Here is a 16,992-nt window from a genome sequence, read left to right as displayed (position 1 = left end):
AGTGGTATCTTACTGTGGTTTATTTGTGTTTCCCTAGTGACTATCCATGTTGAGCATCCTTTCATTTGCTTATTGGCCAGTTGTATATCTTTCAAGAAATGTCTTTTAGTATCATTTGCCCACCTTTTAATAGGTTATTTGTCATTTTATTGTTGAATTTTAAGAGTTCTTTTTGTATTCTGGATACTAGACCCTTAACAAGATATATGATTTTCCAGTATTTTTGCCCATACTGTGGGTTTTCTTTTCACCTTTATAGTGACCTTTGATGCACAAACGTTTTTAGTTTTGATGAAGTCCAGTTTATCTATTTCTTCTTTTGTTGTTTGTGCTTTAAGATGTCATATCCAGCTCCCCCTCCCCCTCCCTCCCCCTCCCCCTTCCCCCCTCTCCTCCCCTCCCTCCTCCCTCCTCCCTCCTCCCTCCTCCCTCCTCCCCTAGCACAGGGCCCGGGCGGCCGGGGCATTCTGCAGCCAGCAAGCCGGGCATGCAGCCGCCCACTTGCGCTGTGCCTGCTGCAGCCAAACCCAGCCCGATGGGAGCCGAGCAGAGAGCAGGGATCACGAGCCCTGGCCAGAGTGAGCGCGTGCAGCCACTGCTGAGTTGGCACCTGGAGGACATGGAGGAAAGGCCGGCAGAGACCAACGCCAGTGTGGACGACTCGGCGCCCCCCCTCGGTGGCCCAGCTGGCCGAGCGATTCAGGGAGCAGGCAGCCGCTGCAAAGGAGACACCAGCCAGTCAACCAACAAGAAGGAAACTGCCCTGCTCCCTCTCTCTGTTCCTCCCCAGGGTAGAACTGGGCCAGAATGGTGAAGAGAAGTCACCGCCCAATGCAAACCACCCTCCTAAAGTCAAGGTGAAGAGCTCGCCTCTGATCGAGAAGCTCCAGGCCAGTTTAACCTTTGATCCAGCGGCCCTGCTGCCTGGGGCCTCACCCAAGAGTCCCGGACTCAAGGCCATGGTATCACCATTTCACAGCCAGCTTTCTACCCCCAGCAGCCTTGGCGTGTGGTCTCAGGCCAGCGAGCCAGACGAGGTGCCCGTCAGCTTTGACCAGCCTCCTGAAGGCAGTCATCTGCCCTCTTACAGTAAGGTGCAGACGAGGGGCTCCATAAAAAGGTGCCCTCCCTCCAGGCGATTCAGAAGGCCCCAGTCGGACTGTGGGGACCTGGGGGAGCTCAGGGCCGTGGAGTCCTCCCAGGAGGATGGTGCCAAGAAAGAGGATGGGGACGAGGTGTTCCCAGCCAAGAGCAAGACTCCAGGATCCCCTCCTCTGAGGAGGACGCCCAGCAGGACAGAGAAGCAGGAGGAGAAGGGAAGGGCCTCGGGGGTAGCCCAGCAGCACGAAACGGCCATGGGGAACTCCGAGGAGGGGGCCAGCCAGCGTCCAGCCCAAGCCTCCAGCCTAGAGGCAGAGGATGGGTGTGGGAGCCCCACGGAGGAGAAACCGGCTGAAGAGCAGACGGAAGAGCCTACAGAGGTGAAGGAGAGGGTGGCCAGTGAAGAGGAGGAGCCCGGACAGAGGAGCCAAGACACAGAGGGGCTGGAGGAGGGAGCTGTGGGGGAGGAGACCCCCCCACAGCCCATCCTGGAGGAGGGGAGGGCGACCACAGTCCTGAGCAGGGGACCGGCAAGGAAAAGCAAGATGGAGGGAGCCGTCCTCAAGCCAGGCTGTGACCCTGGCACTGGCCATGCCCAGCCAGACACTAGCAGTGAGGTCCCCAAGACAGAGGATAACACCCCTGTCCAGGGCACTAAAAGGTGAAGAAGATCTCATTGTGCCTAGTGATGAAGCTGCTGGAGCCGTGTCCTTGAAGTAGCAGGAGTGATCGTAGTGACAGCAAAGGAAGCCATCGCAGGAGCAGGATGGCGTGAGGGTCTGGAGTCAGCCTGAGGACACAGGGTGCAATTTCCCGACCTCTGCACCATCGGAGACAGAGATTGGATCTGAGGGCAGCAGACTTTTATCAACTTGATCAAAGTTGTGTCACTTGATGAACTTGGTTTAAAAAAAAAAAAAAAGTATTTAAAATAATTTACTATGGTAACAACTCCCCAGGGATACTGGTCAAACTGTGGGGCCCAGATACTGTCCACACCCACCTAACCCTATAGCTGACCTCAGAACTGGACTGGGATTTACCTAATCAGATTGTGTTTATGTAAGGTGATAGCCTTTTTATTGTTCTTAAGTTCTCAAATGTAAGTAAAAACTCATTTCAGGTAGCTAGAAACAAAGTAGTATCACTGGAAATATAAATCCTGTAAGTTACAGAAGACCTTAAATTGTATAGAGACCCTGAGACAACCTTTCAGCTTGGTCCAAATTTGACTGGCCAACCAATTTTGAAAACACTGGACAAGAAGAGATAATTATTGAAACATTAAAAAATATGTGTCTGTTGCAGCAAAAAAAAAAGAGATGTGTCCAAGAAACCATTGCCTAATCTAAGATCACAAAGATTTACACCTATATTTTCTTTCTTTTTTTTTTAAGTTTATTTATTTTATTTATTTACTTTTGGTTGTGTTGGGTCTTTGTTGCTGTGCGCCGGCTTTCTCTAGTTGCGGCGAGCAGGGGCTGCTCTTCGTTGCCGTGTGCATGCTTCTCATTGCAGTGGCTTCTCTTGTTGTGGAGCACAGGTTCTGGTTGCGTGGGCTTTAGTAGTTGTGGCACAAGGTCTCAGTAGTTGTGGCTCACGAGCTCTAGAACACAGGCTCAGTAGTTGTGGCACACGGGCTTAGTTGCTCCATGGCATGTGGGACCTTCCAGGACCAGGGCTTGAACCTGTGTCCCCTGCATTGGCAGGCGGATTCTTAACCACTGCGCCACCAGGGAAGTCCCTGTATTTTCTTATAAAAGCTTTATAGTTTTAGCTCTTACATTGAGGTCTTTGATCCATTTTGAGTTAATTTTTGTTTATGATATAAGATAGGGGTTCATATTCTTTTTTTTTTTTTTTTTTTTTTTTGCATGTGGATATCTAGTTGTCCCATCACCATTTACTGAAAAGACTGTTCTTTCCCAACTGAATGGTTTTGGCACCCTTGTCTAAAATCAGTTGACCATAGAGGTATGGGTTTATTCTAAACTCTCAACTGCGTTCCACTGATACATATATGTCATTTCTTACGCCAGTGCTCTGCTGTCTTTATTACTATAGCTTTACAGTACGTTTTCAAATTAGGAAGTGTGAGTCCTCCAACATATTTTTTTCAATATTCGTTTGGTCGTCTTGGGTCCCTTGCATTTCCATATGCCTTTTAGGATCAGCTTGCCTATTACCGTAAAAAAGGTAGTTCAAGTTTTGATAGAGATTGCATTGAATTTGTAGATGAATTTGGTGAAGTATATTTTTAAGTATTACAAGTTTCATTTACATAAACTTTGGAAGCATGTAAAGCAGAAAAAAGTTTAATGTTTATGGTGACTTTTAAAAAATTAGTAAGTATATGGGTCTTACTTGACCTTCTAGGATCATCTGGCAGAGGAATGAGGGTGAACTCTCAGAGCCAGGGGCACCAGTGTACAACACAGAACAAAGGAAGGTTCTCCTCAAGGTTGCTCAAGACACTCACTATGGCCAGTTCAAGGTGATGGTTTTCCTTCACAGACCACACAGTTTCTGTGTGAGCAGCCTTCCGTCCTTCAGCACTCCTGCTGGGTGCTTCTTTTGTACGTTGGAATTTGTACAGCCACATTGATAACAATGGAGCACTTGGGTAGGAATAGATATGATTGCCTTATTGTAATGAATTTTAAAAATGAACATTTGGGAACAGATTTCTTACATATAGCTGTTTGATATCTTGTTTCTTGAAAAGGTTATGAGAGTTTTTAAGAGTCAAGATTCTCTTGAACACAGAGCTACAAATGGTGGCTGGTTTAGTTGGATTTATATGCTAGCTGGGTTAGGATTGCTATACTTTTAGAGTATGTGTTTGTATCCATAGCACTTTTCTCATCTCTTGCTCTTATAACCTGCCTGCCTTCCTGTGTTCCTAATGCAATTGTAGAACCGTAAAGGAGGCATGGTATTTGGCCATGATGAGTGATAAGGTATGACATATTTATTTTTATCTATCAAAAAAGGAAAATGGAAAGAAAGCCTAGTTATCAATAAGTAGACCAAACTATATACAGACATCATGTATATTGAAGTTTAATATAGACTACATGTATCATTCAATAAAACATATTTGAACTGTTGTTATGTTTGGAAGAATAGATAGTTTAGGCAAGTGTAAACCTAGTTGTAGCTGTGTAGGAAGAATCACATTACTCTACTATTGTAGGTTCAGAAACTGCAACCAGAGGTGTTCAGACCTTGCTGTTTGCACCTATCCAGAGCCAGGGGTTCTATAGAAGCTTCCCCAGGGTGTAAGAACCTGCACACCCTCCGAGGCTTCCTTTCAAACATCTGGAGGGGAAATTGGTACCTGGGTGAGGATGAGAAGCATCCTGTCTACAAACCTGCCAGCCACTTACCTCTCCAGGCTCTGTCTTTCTGTATGCTGCATTTCAGCCCAGATGGGTATCCTGAACAGACTTTAAGCCATCCTGCTTCAGGGCCTTTGCTGTGGTGGTCCTTTCATCTGGTGAGCCCCAGCCATCCCTTTTGCACTTATCAAAACCTATCCTACAATCAAGGCCTAGCTCCGAGTAACATTTTCTTCATAACAACCTTCCTGATTTCTCTCAATCTTTGTTCATTGCTCCATTTCCAAATCCCCCTTAAGGTTTTGTGAGTGCTCTACTTGTCAACAGCCCTCACCTAATCTGTGTACTCTTCTAATCCTCTTGTGGATGTGTGAGCTCTTTGAGGAGGAAACACAAACATGAGTCCAGGCCCTGCTTGATGTGTCACTTGTCAGCCTGAGTTTTGGAGTGGTTAGTGGGGAATCAAACTTTTTGTTGCATTATTTTTGTACTACAACTTGAGGAATTTTCTAACAGTCGTCATATCATAGTTCCACTCTCACTATTGTACCTGCTTTTATAAGGTTTTTATATAGTTTCTTATTCATTTGGAGCCCACCTTTGTGGATAATAGCATTTCAGGAGTTAATGTTCCAGAATTACTCACTGTCTTGTAACTTTCCTAACTCTGTCTTATTTTTCCCCCTTACAGGAAATGACTTAGAAGCCTTACAAATACATCTGTGCATTCTTGCTTCAGACTTTACAATTGAGGGCCAACCCAGTCTGGAAGCACCTCTTATTAATGTTATAAGGAAACTGCTACCTCAGCAAACAAAAGAAAAGAAGGAGAGGACTTACAATAAATGCCATTTTTTTTAAAAAAAAACCCTTGTTTTCAGAAAATATTAAAGGAAATTTTTCGCATTGAGAAGACACTTTACAGGTAAATGGATTTGGCAGGCAGGCTCTGTCAAAATTCTGCAGAGATTTGATCTTCCTTACTGAGGACTTAGTGTGAAGTAATTCTGTACTGCTTTTTAAATTGCTGTTGATCAGCTTGTGGGTTTTGGGGTTCTAACTTTTCTGGTATATTGAAGATACATTATATTACATTTTTTAAAGTTAAGTTATTTTTCTGCCATTGTAAATACAAGTATCAAAATATTCTTGCAAAGCAATTCTAGGTAAACATTTTTCTCAGCAAGCATATCTTTTTATTAAGAGAGTGGAATGCTAACATTTCTTGTATAGCATTTTGGACACACTTTTATTTTTTGTCAGAGGTCCTGCCTACACTGAAAATATTAATTATATAAACCTGTTGTCTTTTTCACAACTACATTGGATCACATGGTCACCTGCCTCATGGAAATGCCTTTTTTAAAACTTAGATTTGCAGAACTCCACTATTTTTATACCTAGCTACAGTTTTAGGGGGGAAAAAAAAGGAATCAGGACCCTGACCCTCTCGCAGTCACTGGGACAGTTGCCCTTCCCGCATGTATTGCTGCAGTGCCCAGGACAGTAAAATGGACTACAAGCGGCGCTTCCTGCTTGGCGGGTCCAAGCAGAAGGTGCAGCAGCACCAGCAGTACCCAATGCCTGAGCTCGGCCGAGCACTGAGTGCTCCCCTGGCATCTACGGCCACCACTGCCCCCCTGGGCAGTCTGACTGCTGCAGGCAGCTGCCACCATGCCATGCCCCACTCCACTCCCATTGCTGACATCCAGCAGGGCATCTCCAAATACCTGGACGCCCTCAACGTCTTCTGCCGTGCCAGTACTTTCCTCACAGATCTCTTCAGCACTGTGTTCAGGAACTCTCACTATTCCAAGGCAGCCATGCAACTCAAAGATGTGCAGGAGCACGTCATGGAAGCAGCCAGTCGGCTGACTTCAGCCATAAAGCCTGAGATCGCCAAGATGCTGATGGAACTTAGTGCCGGGGCTGCAAACTTTACAGATCAGAAGGAATTCAGTCTCCAGGACATTGAGGTAGAGTATCTTCTGTGTCATACTTGGGTAGGAAAATGTATTCCAGAGGTAAGTGAGAATGTTTGTCTTAGTTTTTTCTCAAATCACTGAAATGATGGTCTTCGTCCTCTTTCCATTGATACCCTGTCCTTGTAAAAAATTTTTGCATGCCATGTTCTGAATTGCTTTCATTTCAAATTAAGTAAAATAGAAGATTATTAAACAAACAAATCAGCCTATGTTTTATATTCTGTACATTTTCAAGTTGGAACTTAATTTCCAAATAACATTACTGTTAAAGTACATAGTAGGGACTGAGAATTCTAAATATGATTATGAAGATTTCTTTGTGAATTGTCATTATATAGAACCATTGGTTTAATGTAGAAAGTTCTACACATGTTTACAGGATAAGTTATTTTTTCAGTTCTAAATTTACATCTGTTTATATTTGGATGCATTTGATTCTTATTCAGTACATTTCTTAGGGTCTTTGGTAATCAAAAGGAAATATTCTCCCTTTTTCAGGACTCTACGTTAGAGTGTAAGATTGGAATACAAATTTCATTCAGAATAAAGATGATGTTTTTCCTTCCTTCGTTTAGGAAATAATTTATTAAACTGTCATCTGTTAAATTAACTTCACTGCTAGATTTTTAAAATTATTTTTACCTGCTCAGAGAGTTCTTCTGAGTTTGATTTTTCCATGTGCCCTTGTACGTTTTAGCAGCACATTAGAGGTTAGGTTTCTGGATGCTAGGAGGGAGAATGTTCCTTTCCCCATCCTGGGGTTGTGTTTGATTTTAGGAAATCACTAGTCTTCTGAACTAAATCTGATGATTGTGGTAGCTGAATAAGCTAACTTACACTGTTGTGGGTTTAGGGGAAAAAAAAGTTAGGCTATTAAGTATTATGACTCATTTTTTATTGTGTTTAAAAGGCATATTGTGATTTTGAAGGCATTTATAAGAGGAATTTAAAACTATTTTTGTTTTTATTTATTTATTTTTGGCTGCTTGGGTCTTTGTTGCTGCGCGCAGGCTTTCTCTAGTTGCGGTGAACGGGGGCTACTTTTCATTGCGGTGCGCAGGCTTTTCATTGTGGTGGCTTCTCTTGTTGTGGAGCACAGGCTCTAGGCGCGCGGGCTTCAGTAGTTGTAGCACGCAGGCTCAGTAGTTGTGGCTTGTGGGCTCTAGAGTGCAGGCTCGGTAGTTGTGGCGCATGGGCTTAGTTGCTCCACAGCATGTGGGATCTTCCTCGACCAGGGCTCGAACCCGTGTCGCCTGAATTGACAGGCGGATTCTTAACCACTGAGCCACCAGAGAAGCCCAGAAACTATTTTTGAAAAGACACAATAGTCTTGGTGTATATCAGGCATTAGGCATCATCAAACTTTTTCTGTAGAGGGCAAATTGTAAGTAATTTTAAGCTTCGTGGACCACATGTGTCTCTTTCACATTCTTCTTTGTTTTTTTTAAATAACCCTTTAAGAATGCAGAAACCAGTTTTACCTTGTAGACCTGTCTGTTGGACTGTATTTGGCCCATGAGTTATAGTTTGCTGAATCTGCTGGTATAAATGTATAATATCCTCCTTGGCTCATTCTATTTTGAACCTATCCAAGTTTATTTTTATTTTCTGATTTTTTCTATGATCACATCATATATTCAGAGAAATTATGATTTTGAAGTATTTTTAAAATGGCTTGTCATAGTTTAAAGTAGTTTTTAAATTACACATGTAAATCACATATAAAGCGTATTTTTAAAAAACGTACTTCTCAAAAGAAATTCAAGCAGTGAAACTTAAAACTACTGTTCTACTCTCCCATCCCATTCCTTTTCCCAGAGGAGACCACTGTTAACTGGTTGGTTTGTGCCATTCCAGACTACTGTGTGTATAGGCACAGATGTACAGCTTTGACTTTTGTTTGTTTTATGTGAAGAACCATGTTCAGCCCGCAGGATGCTTGGTCACTGCTGTGCAGAGATGTGGCAGCAGAGCAGTTAGGGCCTCTGCCCTCTCAAAATGTGCTGAACAATATTAGACCCAAGCTGTTTCAGCTCCCATCCTGCAATGACACAAGCACCTTTAGCTTTATTTAGAATGTCAGGCAAGAATGGTTTGAAAATAAGGCCAAAGCCTGTTATTTTAACCTGAATGTTACTGGGCTCTTCTTCAGTCCATGCCTCCAGGTGCTGGAGGAGACAGAGCTAGGCCTGTTTGCCCTCCAACCCTGTAGGGCAAGTGCCCTTGTTCCCCAGGTCAGAACAGCTAGAGAAGGATGAACCAACCCTGAGGAGTTGGGTTTAGTAAAGCCACTGGGCACAGTAGCACCTACCTTGTCCTTTCTGCTTTCCTGGGACCAGCATGGACCATTTGAGCTGAGAAGGGGAAATATTTCTTATTGTTGTGTTTTGGAATTTTGGCTTGACTTTCCCCATTGAAATGCGATTAGGATAGCTGGAATACTACCATGTTTTTGTATATAATGGGCTAAACAGGCTTTCAGAGGCTAAACTGGAAACTAAGTGCTGTTGATGGGTTTTAGAATATAGTGTATTCTAGGTTTCAAACTGCTGACTTATAAGTAAATCCTAAAATGTGATTGTGAAATGTAGGCCTGCAGACTTAACATTTTGCTCTTTCCACAGAACAGTATTTGTTGTTTCTGGAATTTATGTACTGACGTGGTCTCTCTCTCAGGATATTCACCAACTCAGATAGAATAGCTGGGCATTTGGGTTTTTTTTTTTCCTGTTGGTTTTTTAAAGATTTTATCAGCAAGGCCCAGAGAAGCTCTTTAGCATTCATCCTTGGGGAAAGAAGTCTGTGGCCTAACACTGATGAACTTGACTGGCTAGACAAGGACCTCTGCTCAAGAGCTTAGCCCAGGACTGCGGTTGAGAAAAGCCCTGAATTCAGTATTCAAACGCTTGACCATTTGAAACCTAAGACAAAGTACCAGTTCCACTGTCCCACCCCTGAAGGTAGCCAAAGCGTGCTTCTAATGCTCCCTTACTTGCAGCCAGGTTTCGGATATGCTCATTGATTGACAGATCCTGGTGCCTGTGTCTAGGAACTGCAGTTGCCAACTGTGTGCTCTGGGGCAGGCAGGGTGTACATGAGTCCTGTCCTGTCTATACTCAGCAGTGACTTTGCCCCTTACCCCGGGTGGTTCAACCTCATAATCTCTCTGTTAGAGAAATAAGTTGTGAGTAGAAAGTGACTCTGCTTTTTTTTTTAAAAAAGGTGTTGTATTTATTTTTTAATTATCTACATTTTTAAATTTTTATTTTATTTATTTTTTTGGCTGTGACGGGTCTTAGCTGCAGCATGTGGGATCTTTCTTTGCGGCACATGAGCTTCTCTCTAGTTGTGGCGTGCAGGTTGTCTCTCTCCAGGGCACGTGGGCTCTAGTTTGCAGCATGTGGGCTCTCTTGTTGAGGCACGCGAACTCAGTAGTTGTGGCACACAGGCTTAGTTTCCCCGCAGCATGTGGGATCTTAGTTCCCCGACCAGGGATCGAACCCGTGTCCCCTGCATTGGAAGGCAGCTTCTTTACCACTGGACCACCAGCAGAGCCCCGACTCTGCTTCTTATTGTCTGTATGGCCTTGAGCAAATCTTCTAACATCTGTAAGCCTCAGTCTGCCCATCTACAAAATGGAATTACCACCCACCTTCCAGAGTTCTGGTGAAGATCAGAAGCGATTAGTGTGTGTGAAACACTGGACCCAGTTAGTTGTCATCATCATCACTTATTATTATTGCTTCCAACATGGCTTGAAAAGTGTTATTAGTCCTTCTCTGCAGTACAGAGCACAATTATGTACAGAGCCAACAAAAGAGAGAAATATACAGCAGATTAGTCTCACTGGAACCCTTTTAGGTGGAAAAAGTTGCCACTCCTAGAACATTTGCTCTGCTCATTTCTTTCCTGGTTCTTGAGGTGAGCACCTCCCTTTCCCTTCTGTGTTATTTTCTCTTTTCGTGTTGTAAGGTGGCAGCAGTATTACCTTGCCTGATGTAGAAACTGCCAGGACGTTTCCAGCATAAAAGCCCTAGGGGACCTCTTGTACTAATAGTCACTGCTCTATTTCCCTTGCACCTAGAATGGGGGTACATAGGGAAGGAAGTGGAGTGGGGGATGTCTTGGAGTCCACTTGCTGTAGCTAGGAATCTTTGAGCAAGCCAGTTGATAGTTTAGGTGGGATTTTCCCCCCTTTGGATTTATAGAAAATGTATAGTTTACATTCTTGTAAATGTTGTCTAAAATGTTGTCTAAAATGAGAAATATGATCTTAATCAAGTGCTTCATGGGGATTCCTTTGTGTAAGTCTCGAACTGCCAGTCCAGCCAAAATGTGAACTCAGGAAAAATATGGTTTCCCATATTGAATTTGTTCATTATACAAAGCTTTGACACCCCACAACATTTTTTAGAGGTAGACCATACGGGACCTGATGTTTCTATCTTTTCTTTTCAAGTCTAGGGGCATCTCCATTGGTGTGTTAATTCTAATGTTCCTGTAACATGCCAGGCTACATGAATTGAGTGGCTGTGAGTTCTCTTTGATTTTATCTACTTCAATTTTATTTGTCCTAGAAATCTGGTATCCTAACTAAGGATCATTTGCAAGTAAAACATGTAGTTCATATTAAAGAAGTATAGACAACCCCATAATTAGGTTTTCTATTTATTAGAAAATCAAAGATGTTAACTTCTTTTTATAAACATCTATCACGTGTCTTAAATAAAATTACTTTTTCAGTGCAAATGTAAATAAAAGAATCAAATTGACTTGTGGTTCATGCATTCATTCCACAGATATTTATTGCACACTTTGTGCCAGGGACTGTTCCAGGCACAGAGGATACAGCGGTGAGCAAGACAGAAATTCCTCCCTTCACATAGATAGATGAAGGCTGTGATCTTAGATAAGATAGTTAGAAAAGGCATCACTGAGAACATGATATGTGAGTAAAGAACTGAAGGAGATGAAGGAGTAGGCCCCAGTAATAACCAGGAAAAGAGGATTCCAGGCAGAGGGGACAGCTAGTGCAAAGTTCCTGAGGCAGGAGCAAACTTGAGTGTTTGAAGAGCAGTGAGGGCCTATTGTGGCTGAAACAGTGAGCAAAACAGAGACACTAGGTGTGAGGTCAGACAGGTAAAGAGGTCATCCTCTGAAGGGAAGGTGAAGGGAGGGCAGCAAGATGAAGTGATGACACTTCTCCCCTTGCTTTCTTCACCCCGTGGCAGCTCTGAGGCTCCAGTTTCACCTCGGGGCCTCAGTGTTGGTACAGGGTTCCCAAGAGTTGTATAGCTGATTCACTTTGCTATATAGTAGAAACTAACATAACATTGTAAAGCAACTATACTCCAATAAAAATTAATTTAAAAAAAAAAAGATAAGTTGGGAACTTTGAACATGTACTGTGTCCTGGTCAATTGGGATTTGCTTCAAAACATTCCAGCAGAAAAAGGTGGAGTTGGGGAGAAGGATGAAAAAAACATGGCAAAATGTTGATAGTTACTGAAGCTTTTTGATGGGTTCATGGGGGTTTGTTATATTCTGTTTTTGTGTATATTGGGACATTTTCCAAGTTTAAAAAAAGGGAGAAACTTTCGACCACATGATAGAAGTAATGTATCAGGAACACCCAATAAATGATTCCATTTCATAAGTGATTTGTGCATGTGAAGTGGTCTTCTAACAGAAAGGGAAGTATTTAGGAAGACTCCTCTGTTTTCTGTCTGCTCACAGAATACTGCATCTCTGGCATTCTGGTCATAAGTTTGTTGGCGGGGTTTTTTCCCATACCAAGCAATTCTGGATCAGTTCTGACGTTTTTTACCTGGAGTTAGCATCAGATCCCACAGGTAAGGGCTCAGTCCCACTAGACTGCGCCCCCACCCTGCCCCCTTAGACAGCAGTTACAAGTCCAGGGTGTTACCTATGTTTCTTACCAACTGGCTACAAATCAGAAGTCCCCATGACCACCCCACAGGTTTGATTACTTTATTAGAGCAGCTCACAGAACTCAGAAAAACATTTTACTTACTAGATTATAAAAGGATGTAACTCAGCAACAGCCAGATGAAAGATATGCATAAAGCAAGGTATGTGGTAAGTGGTGTGGGCTTCCATGCCCTCTCCAGGCGTGCTGCCCTCCCAGCACCTCCACCTGTTCTTTAACCCAGAAGCTCTCTGAACCCCGTCCTTTGGGTTTTTTCGAGCCTTCATTAAACAGGTGTGGTTGATTAAATCTTTGGCCATTGGTGATTGATTCTGTCTCCAGCCTCTTCCCCTCTTCAGAGGGGTTGGTCTGAAAGTTTCAAACTTGGTTCCCCTGGCAACCAGCCCGCATCCTTAGGAGCTTTCCAAAAGTCACCTCGTTGACATAAACTCAGGTATGGTTGAAAGAGGCTTGTTATGAATAACAAAAGATACTTTTCTCTCTCTTATCACTTAGAAAATTCCAAGGGTTTTTAGGAGCTGTGTGCCAGAAACCTTGGAAGAATACCAAAATATATATTTATTATAAATCACAATATCACAGAGAGTGTCACTGAGTAAGGTATAGTGATGAGAAGAAAGGCAGGTGCTTTTCAGAAAAATGAAGAAAATAAAAGTGAATCAAGGAAGAAAATGAGAATAGAGAAAAGAAACCTTTGAAGGCAGGACCCCAGCAGCAGGTAGGAGTCAGGGAAAGAATGCTGTGCTCGTAATTTTGGTGACTAAAATGGCAATGTTGCTTTCTTTTAGGAGAATGTGATTTAACATTTCATAGTTACTAAAAAGTCTTGAGTGAATGTAAGGAAAAATGAGGTTTGATGGGCAAATTAGAATGAAACAGAAATAAAACAGTTCATGGAATGTAATTTAACATAGGACTACCTTTCCTGAATTACTTCCTATTCTAAATTTTTTTTTTTAAAGGTAAAGCTATTTTAATTATTTATTTATTTATTTATTTATTTATTTATGGCTGTGTTGGTCTTAGTTTCTGTGCGAGGGCTTTCTCTAGTTGCGGCAAGCGGGGGCCACTCTTCATCGCGGTGCGCGGGCCTCTCACTATCGTGGCCTCTCTTGTTGCGGAGCACAGGCTCCAGAGGCGCAGGCTCAGTAGTTGTGGCTCACAGGCCTAGTTGCTCCGCGGCATGTGGGATCTTCCCAGACCAGGGCTCGAACCCATGTCCCCTGCATTGGCAGGCAGATTCTCAATCACTGCGCCACCAGGGAAGCCCCCTATTCTAAATTTTTATGGTTACTGGTCAGCTTCTGAGATTTCACAGAATTGGATAATAGCCTGTTTTGGCAGCGTCCTCATCTTTACAGATCAGGAATCTGAGTGTCTGTAAAGACGACATTTGCCTGAAATCTTTCTGGGCCCAACATACACAGGGATTGTGTCCTTTACCTCTCCACTGTTCCAGGCCAGTGCAGTCTTTGTGCCAAGGGATTTGTTTGCAGTGTCCATCCCTCCAAGAGACTGGCCTTTCTGACCTAGCTAATGCCGAAGTGCCCAGACATGGGAAAGTAAAGGAACCGCTGTGAGTCCTTGCTCACTCCCAATCCTTTCTGAGGCCCCACTAGCTCCTGGAGGAGGCTCCAGTCACCTGGCCTGCTTTCTTCTTCACGTAGCTGCTAGCACCCACCCTCCAAGGTAAAATACAGATGAGCTGGCTGCAAGCTGGCAAAGATGAATGAGGACTATCAAAAGCATCTGCAGAGACGTGGATGGACCTAGAGTCTGTCATACAGAGTGAAGTAAGTCAGGAAGAGAAAAACAAATATCGTATATTAACGCATATATGTGGAATCTAGAAAAACGGTACAGATGAACCGGTTTGCAAGGCAGAAATAGAGACAGATGTAGAAAACAAATGTACGGACACCACAGAGGGAAAGCAGGGGGTGGGGGGATGGTGGGAGGATGAACTGGGAGATTGGGATTGACATATATACACTAATATGTATAAAATAGATAACTAATAAGAACCTGCTGTATAAAAAATAAATTAATTAGAAAGAAAAAGAGGGCTTCCCTGGTGGCACAGTGGTTAAGAATCTGCCTGCCAATGCAGGGGACACGGGTTCGAGCCCTGGTCCGGGAAGATCCCACATGCCACGGAGCAACTAAGCCCGTGTGCCCCAACTACTGAGCCTGTGCTCTAGAGCCCACGAGCCACGACTACTGAGCCCACATGCCACAACTACTGAATCCCACATGCCTAGAGCCCGTGCTCCATGACAAGAGAAGCCACTGCAATGAGAAGCCCACGCACCACAACCAAGAGTAGCACCCGCTCGCTGCAACTAGAGAAAGCCCGCGCACAGCAATGAAGACCCAACACAGCCAAAAATAATAAAACAAATTAAAAAAAAATAAAAAGAACCTTCTGTATAGTGCAGGGAACTCTATCTACTCAATACTCTGTAATAACCTATATGGGAATAGAATCTGAGAAAGAGCGGATATATGTATATGTATAACTGATTCACTTTGCTATACAGCAGAAACTAACACAACATTGTAAATCAACTATACTCCAATAAAAATTAATGTAAAAAAAAAAGAAAAAGCACTCTAGGCCTGGTGGGCAAGACAGATAAATAAGTAGACTGTGACCATAGGTGTGAGCAGTGCTGTGATGCAGATGGAAAATAGCCTCAGGCCTGCCTGTGGGCTCAGTGTCCCCCCACCCAGCTCACTGTGAGGGGACCCAGCCCCCACACCGGAACCGCCTACCTAACCTGTGAGAGAACCTGGTAGGCCCTGATAAGAGTTTAGATTTTATACAGAATGAGATGGGATTTTTTTCAGGGGGATTTTTTTTTAAATTTATTTTTGTCTGCGTTGGGTCTTTGTTGCTGCACGTGGGCTTTCTCTACTTACGGCGAGTGGGGGCTACTCTTGGTTGTGGTGCGCGGGCTTCTTATTACAGTGGCTTCTGTTGTTGCGGAGCACGGGCTCTAGACGCACGGGCTTCAGTAGTTGCGGTGTGTGGGCTTAGTAGTTGTGCTGCGCGGGCTCTGGAGCACAGGCTCAGTAGTTGTGGCACATGGGCTTAGTTGCTCCACGGCATGTGGGATCTTCGTGGACCAGGGCTCGAACCCGTGTCCCCTGCACTGGCAGGCAGAGTTAACCACTGCGCCACCAGGGAAGTCCTAAAGGGGGATTTTGACTGATATGAATTGATTTGTTTTTTTTTTTTTAAAAATACTGTGGCTACAAGTGACAGAAACCAAACTCAGAACAGCTTAAACAACAATAAAAGCAAAAAGAAGCTGGTAGTTACATAGTACTTATGCTATACGCTGTTCTGAGACTGTACACATTAACTCACTGAATTCTGTTAATAACCTTGTAAGTTAGGTACTATTCATATTCCCATTTTATTGACGAAGAGACAGGTGTGGAGAGGTTAAACAGCTTATCAAAAGCTTCATGGCAGATCCAGACTTTAGACCCAGGCAGTCTGACTCTATAATAGAGTACCAATTCTTGACCGTAGCACTGTACTGCCTCTCAACAAAACAATGTATTGACTCCATGAAACCGAAGAAAGTTAGCTCTTTGGGCATGGCTGGATCCAGGGGCTCACACAGTGCTGAACAGACTCAGACTGTCTCCATGCCAGAGTTGCCAACAACTCAGCAGAAAGAGCACCTCTGCTCTCCCCCAGATTCTGACAAAATTCTAGAACTCAGTCTGGTTGGCTTGGCTTGGGTCACTTGCCTGTCCTTGGACCTTGTGGCCAGAAAGGTTAAACTAACGCACCGACTGGTCAGGGCTGACTTGTGCGCCCACTCCTGGGGCTGGGGTACCACCAGACTGAGAGTGCAGGGGGAGTGGTTCCCTGAGGGCTGCTTCCAAAGGCACGGGGCTAGATGTTGGGGAGGCCACACTGCAAATACCAGCTGGTGCGTGTCAAAGGATGTGATGGGGAACATATTTATGATCCTGGATACACCTGCTAAATTGTTTTGTTTTCAGGATCTTAGCAGTTTATTATGTCTTCTATGAGGCCTTTTGTTATGTCTCTTAGTAAAGTTCCATAATTTCCTTTCTAGTGGCTGTGTATATTCTTAACATTCTTACGTAATCTTTATTTTAGTTGCTGTCATGAATGAAATTATATTTAAAAGTTTTTTCTATAACATAGAAGCACCACTGATTTTTATATTTTTGTCTTGTCTCCTGCCATGTGACTGGACTCAATAATTCTAATGTTTCAATTGGTTTATTTTTGTATATGTGGTCATGTCATCTACATGTATCTCCTCCCTTCCAGTAGTTATATATCTTGTTGCGTTGACCATAGGTTTTATTTTTAATTTTTATTTATTTATTTATTTATTTATTTTGGCTGCACCTTGTGGGACCTTCCCCAAACAGGGATTGAACCTGGGCCATGGCAGTGAAAGCCCAGAATCCTAACCACTAGGCCACCAGGGAACTCCCTGATCATAGGTTTTAATGTATAAAACAATCAGTGTTAAGAATGAGCATCTTTGTTTTGGTCCTCATTTTAATGGGAATACTTTGGATATATTACTATTGATTATTAATTTTAACAAATTAGTTT

General features: G+C 43.4%; 1 protein-coding gene and 1 pseudogene across 2 annotated transcripts in view; both read left to right on the top strand.

Annotated features, from left to right (window-relative positions):
* Positions 1–443: 443 nt before the first annotated feature.
* LOC309648813 (capZ-interacting protein pseudogene) lies at positions 444–5,212 on the top strand (annotated as a pseudogene). Its single transcript, XR_014268683.1, has 2 exons — positions 444–3,595; positions 5,134–5,212. The product of XR_014268683.1 is annotated as a capZ-interacting protein pseudogene (transcript).
* A 701-nt stretch (positions 5,213–5,913) lies between these two features.
* Positions 5,914–16,992, top strand: part of GARRE1 (granule associated Rac and RHOG effector 1) — a 50,107-nt gene continuing 39,028 nt past the window's right edge. Inside the window, exon 1 of the mRNA XM_082437866.1 lies at positions 5,914–6,418. Coding sequence (XP_082293992.1) covers positions 5,924–6,418 — 495 coding nt within the window. The 5' untranslated portion in view covers positions 5,914–5,923. The remainder of the gene's footprint in view (positions 6,419–16,992) is intronic.

The sequence above is a fragment of the Balaenoptera physalus genome (genome assembly GCF_965194825.1).
Source record: "Balaenoptera physalus genome assembly, chromosome: 19".
NCBI classification, from domain to species: Eukaryota; Metazoa; Chordata; class Mammalia; order Artiodactyla; family Balaenopteridae; genus Balaenoptera; species Balaenoptera physalus.
This window is presented reverse-complemented; position numbering and strand designations above follow the sequence as displayed.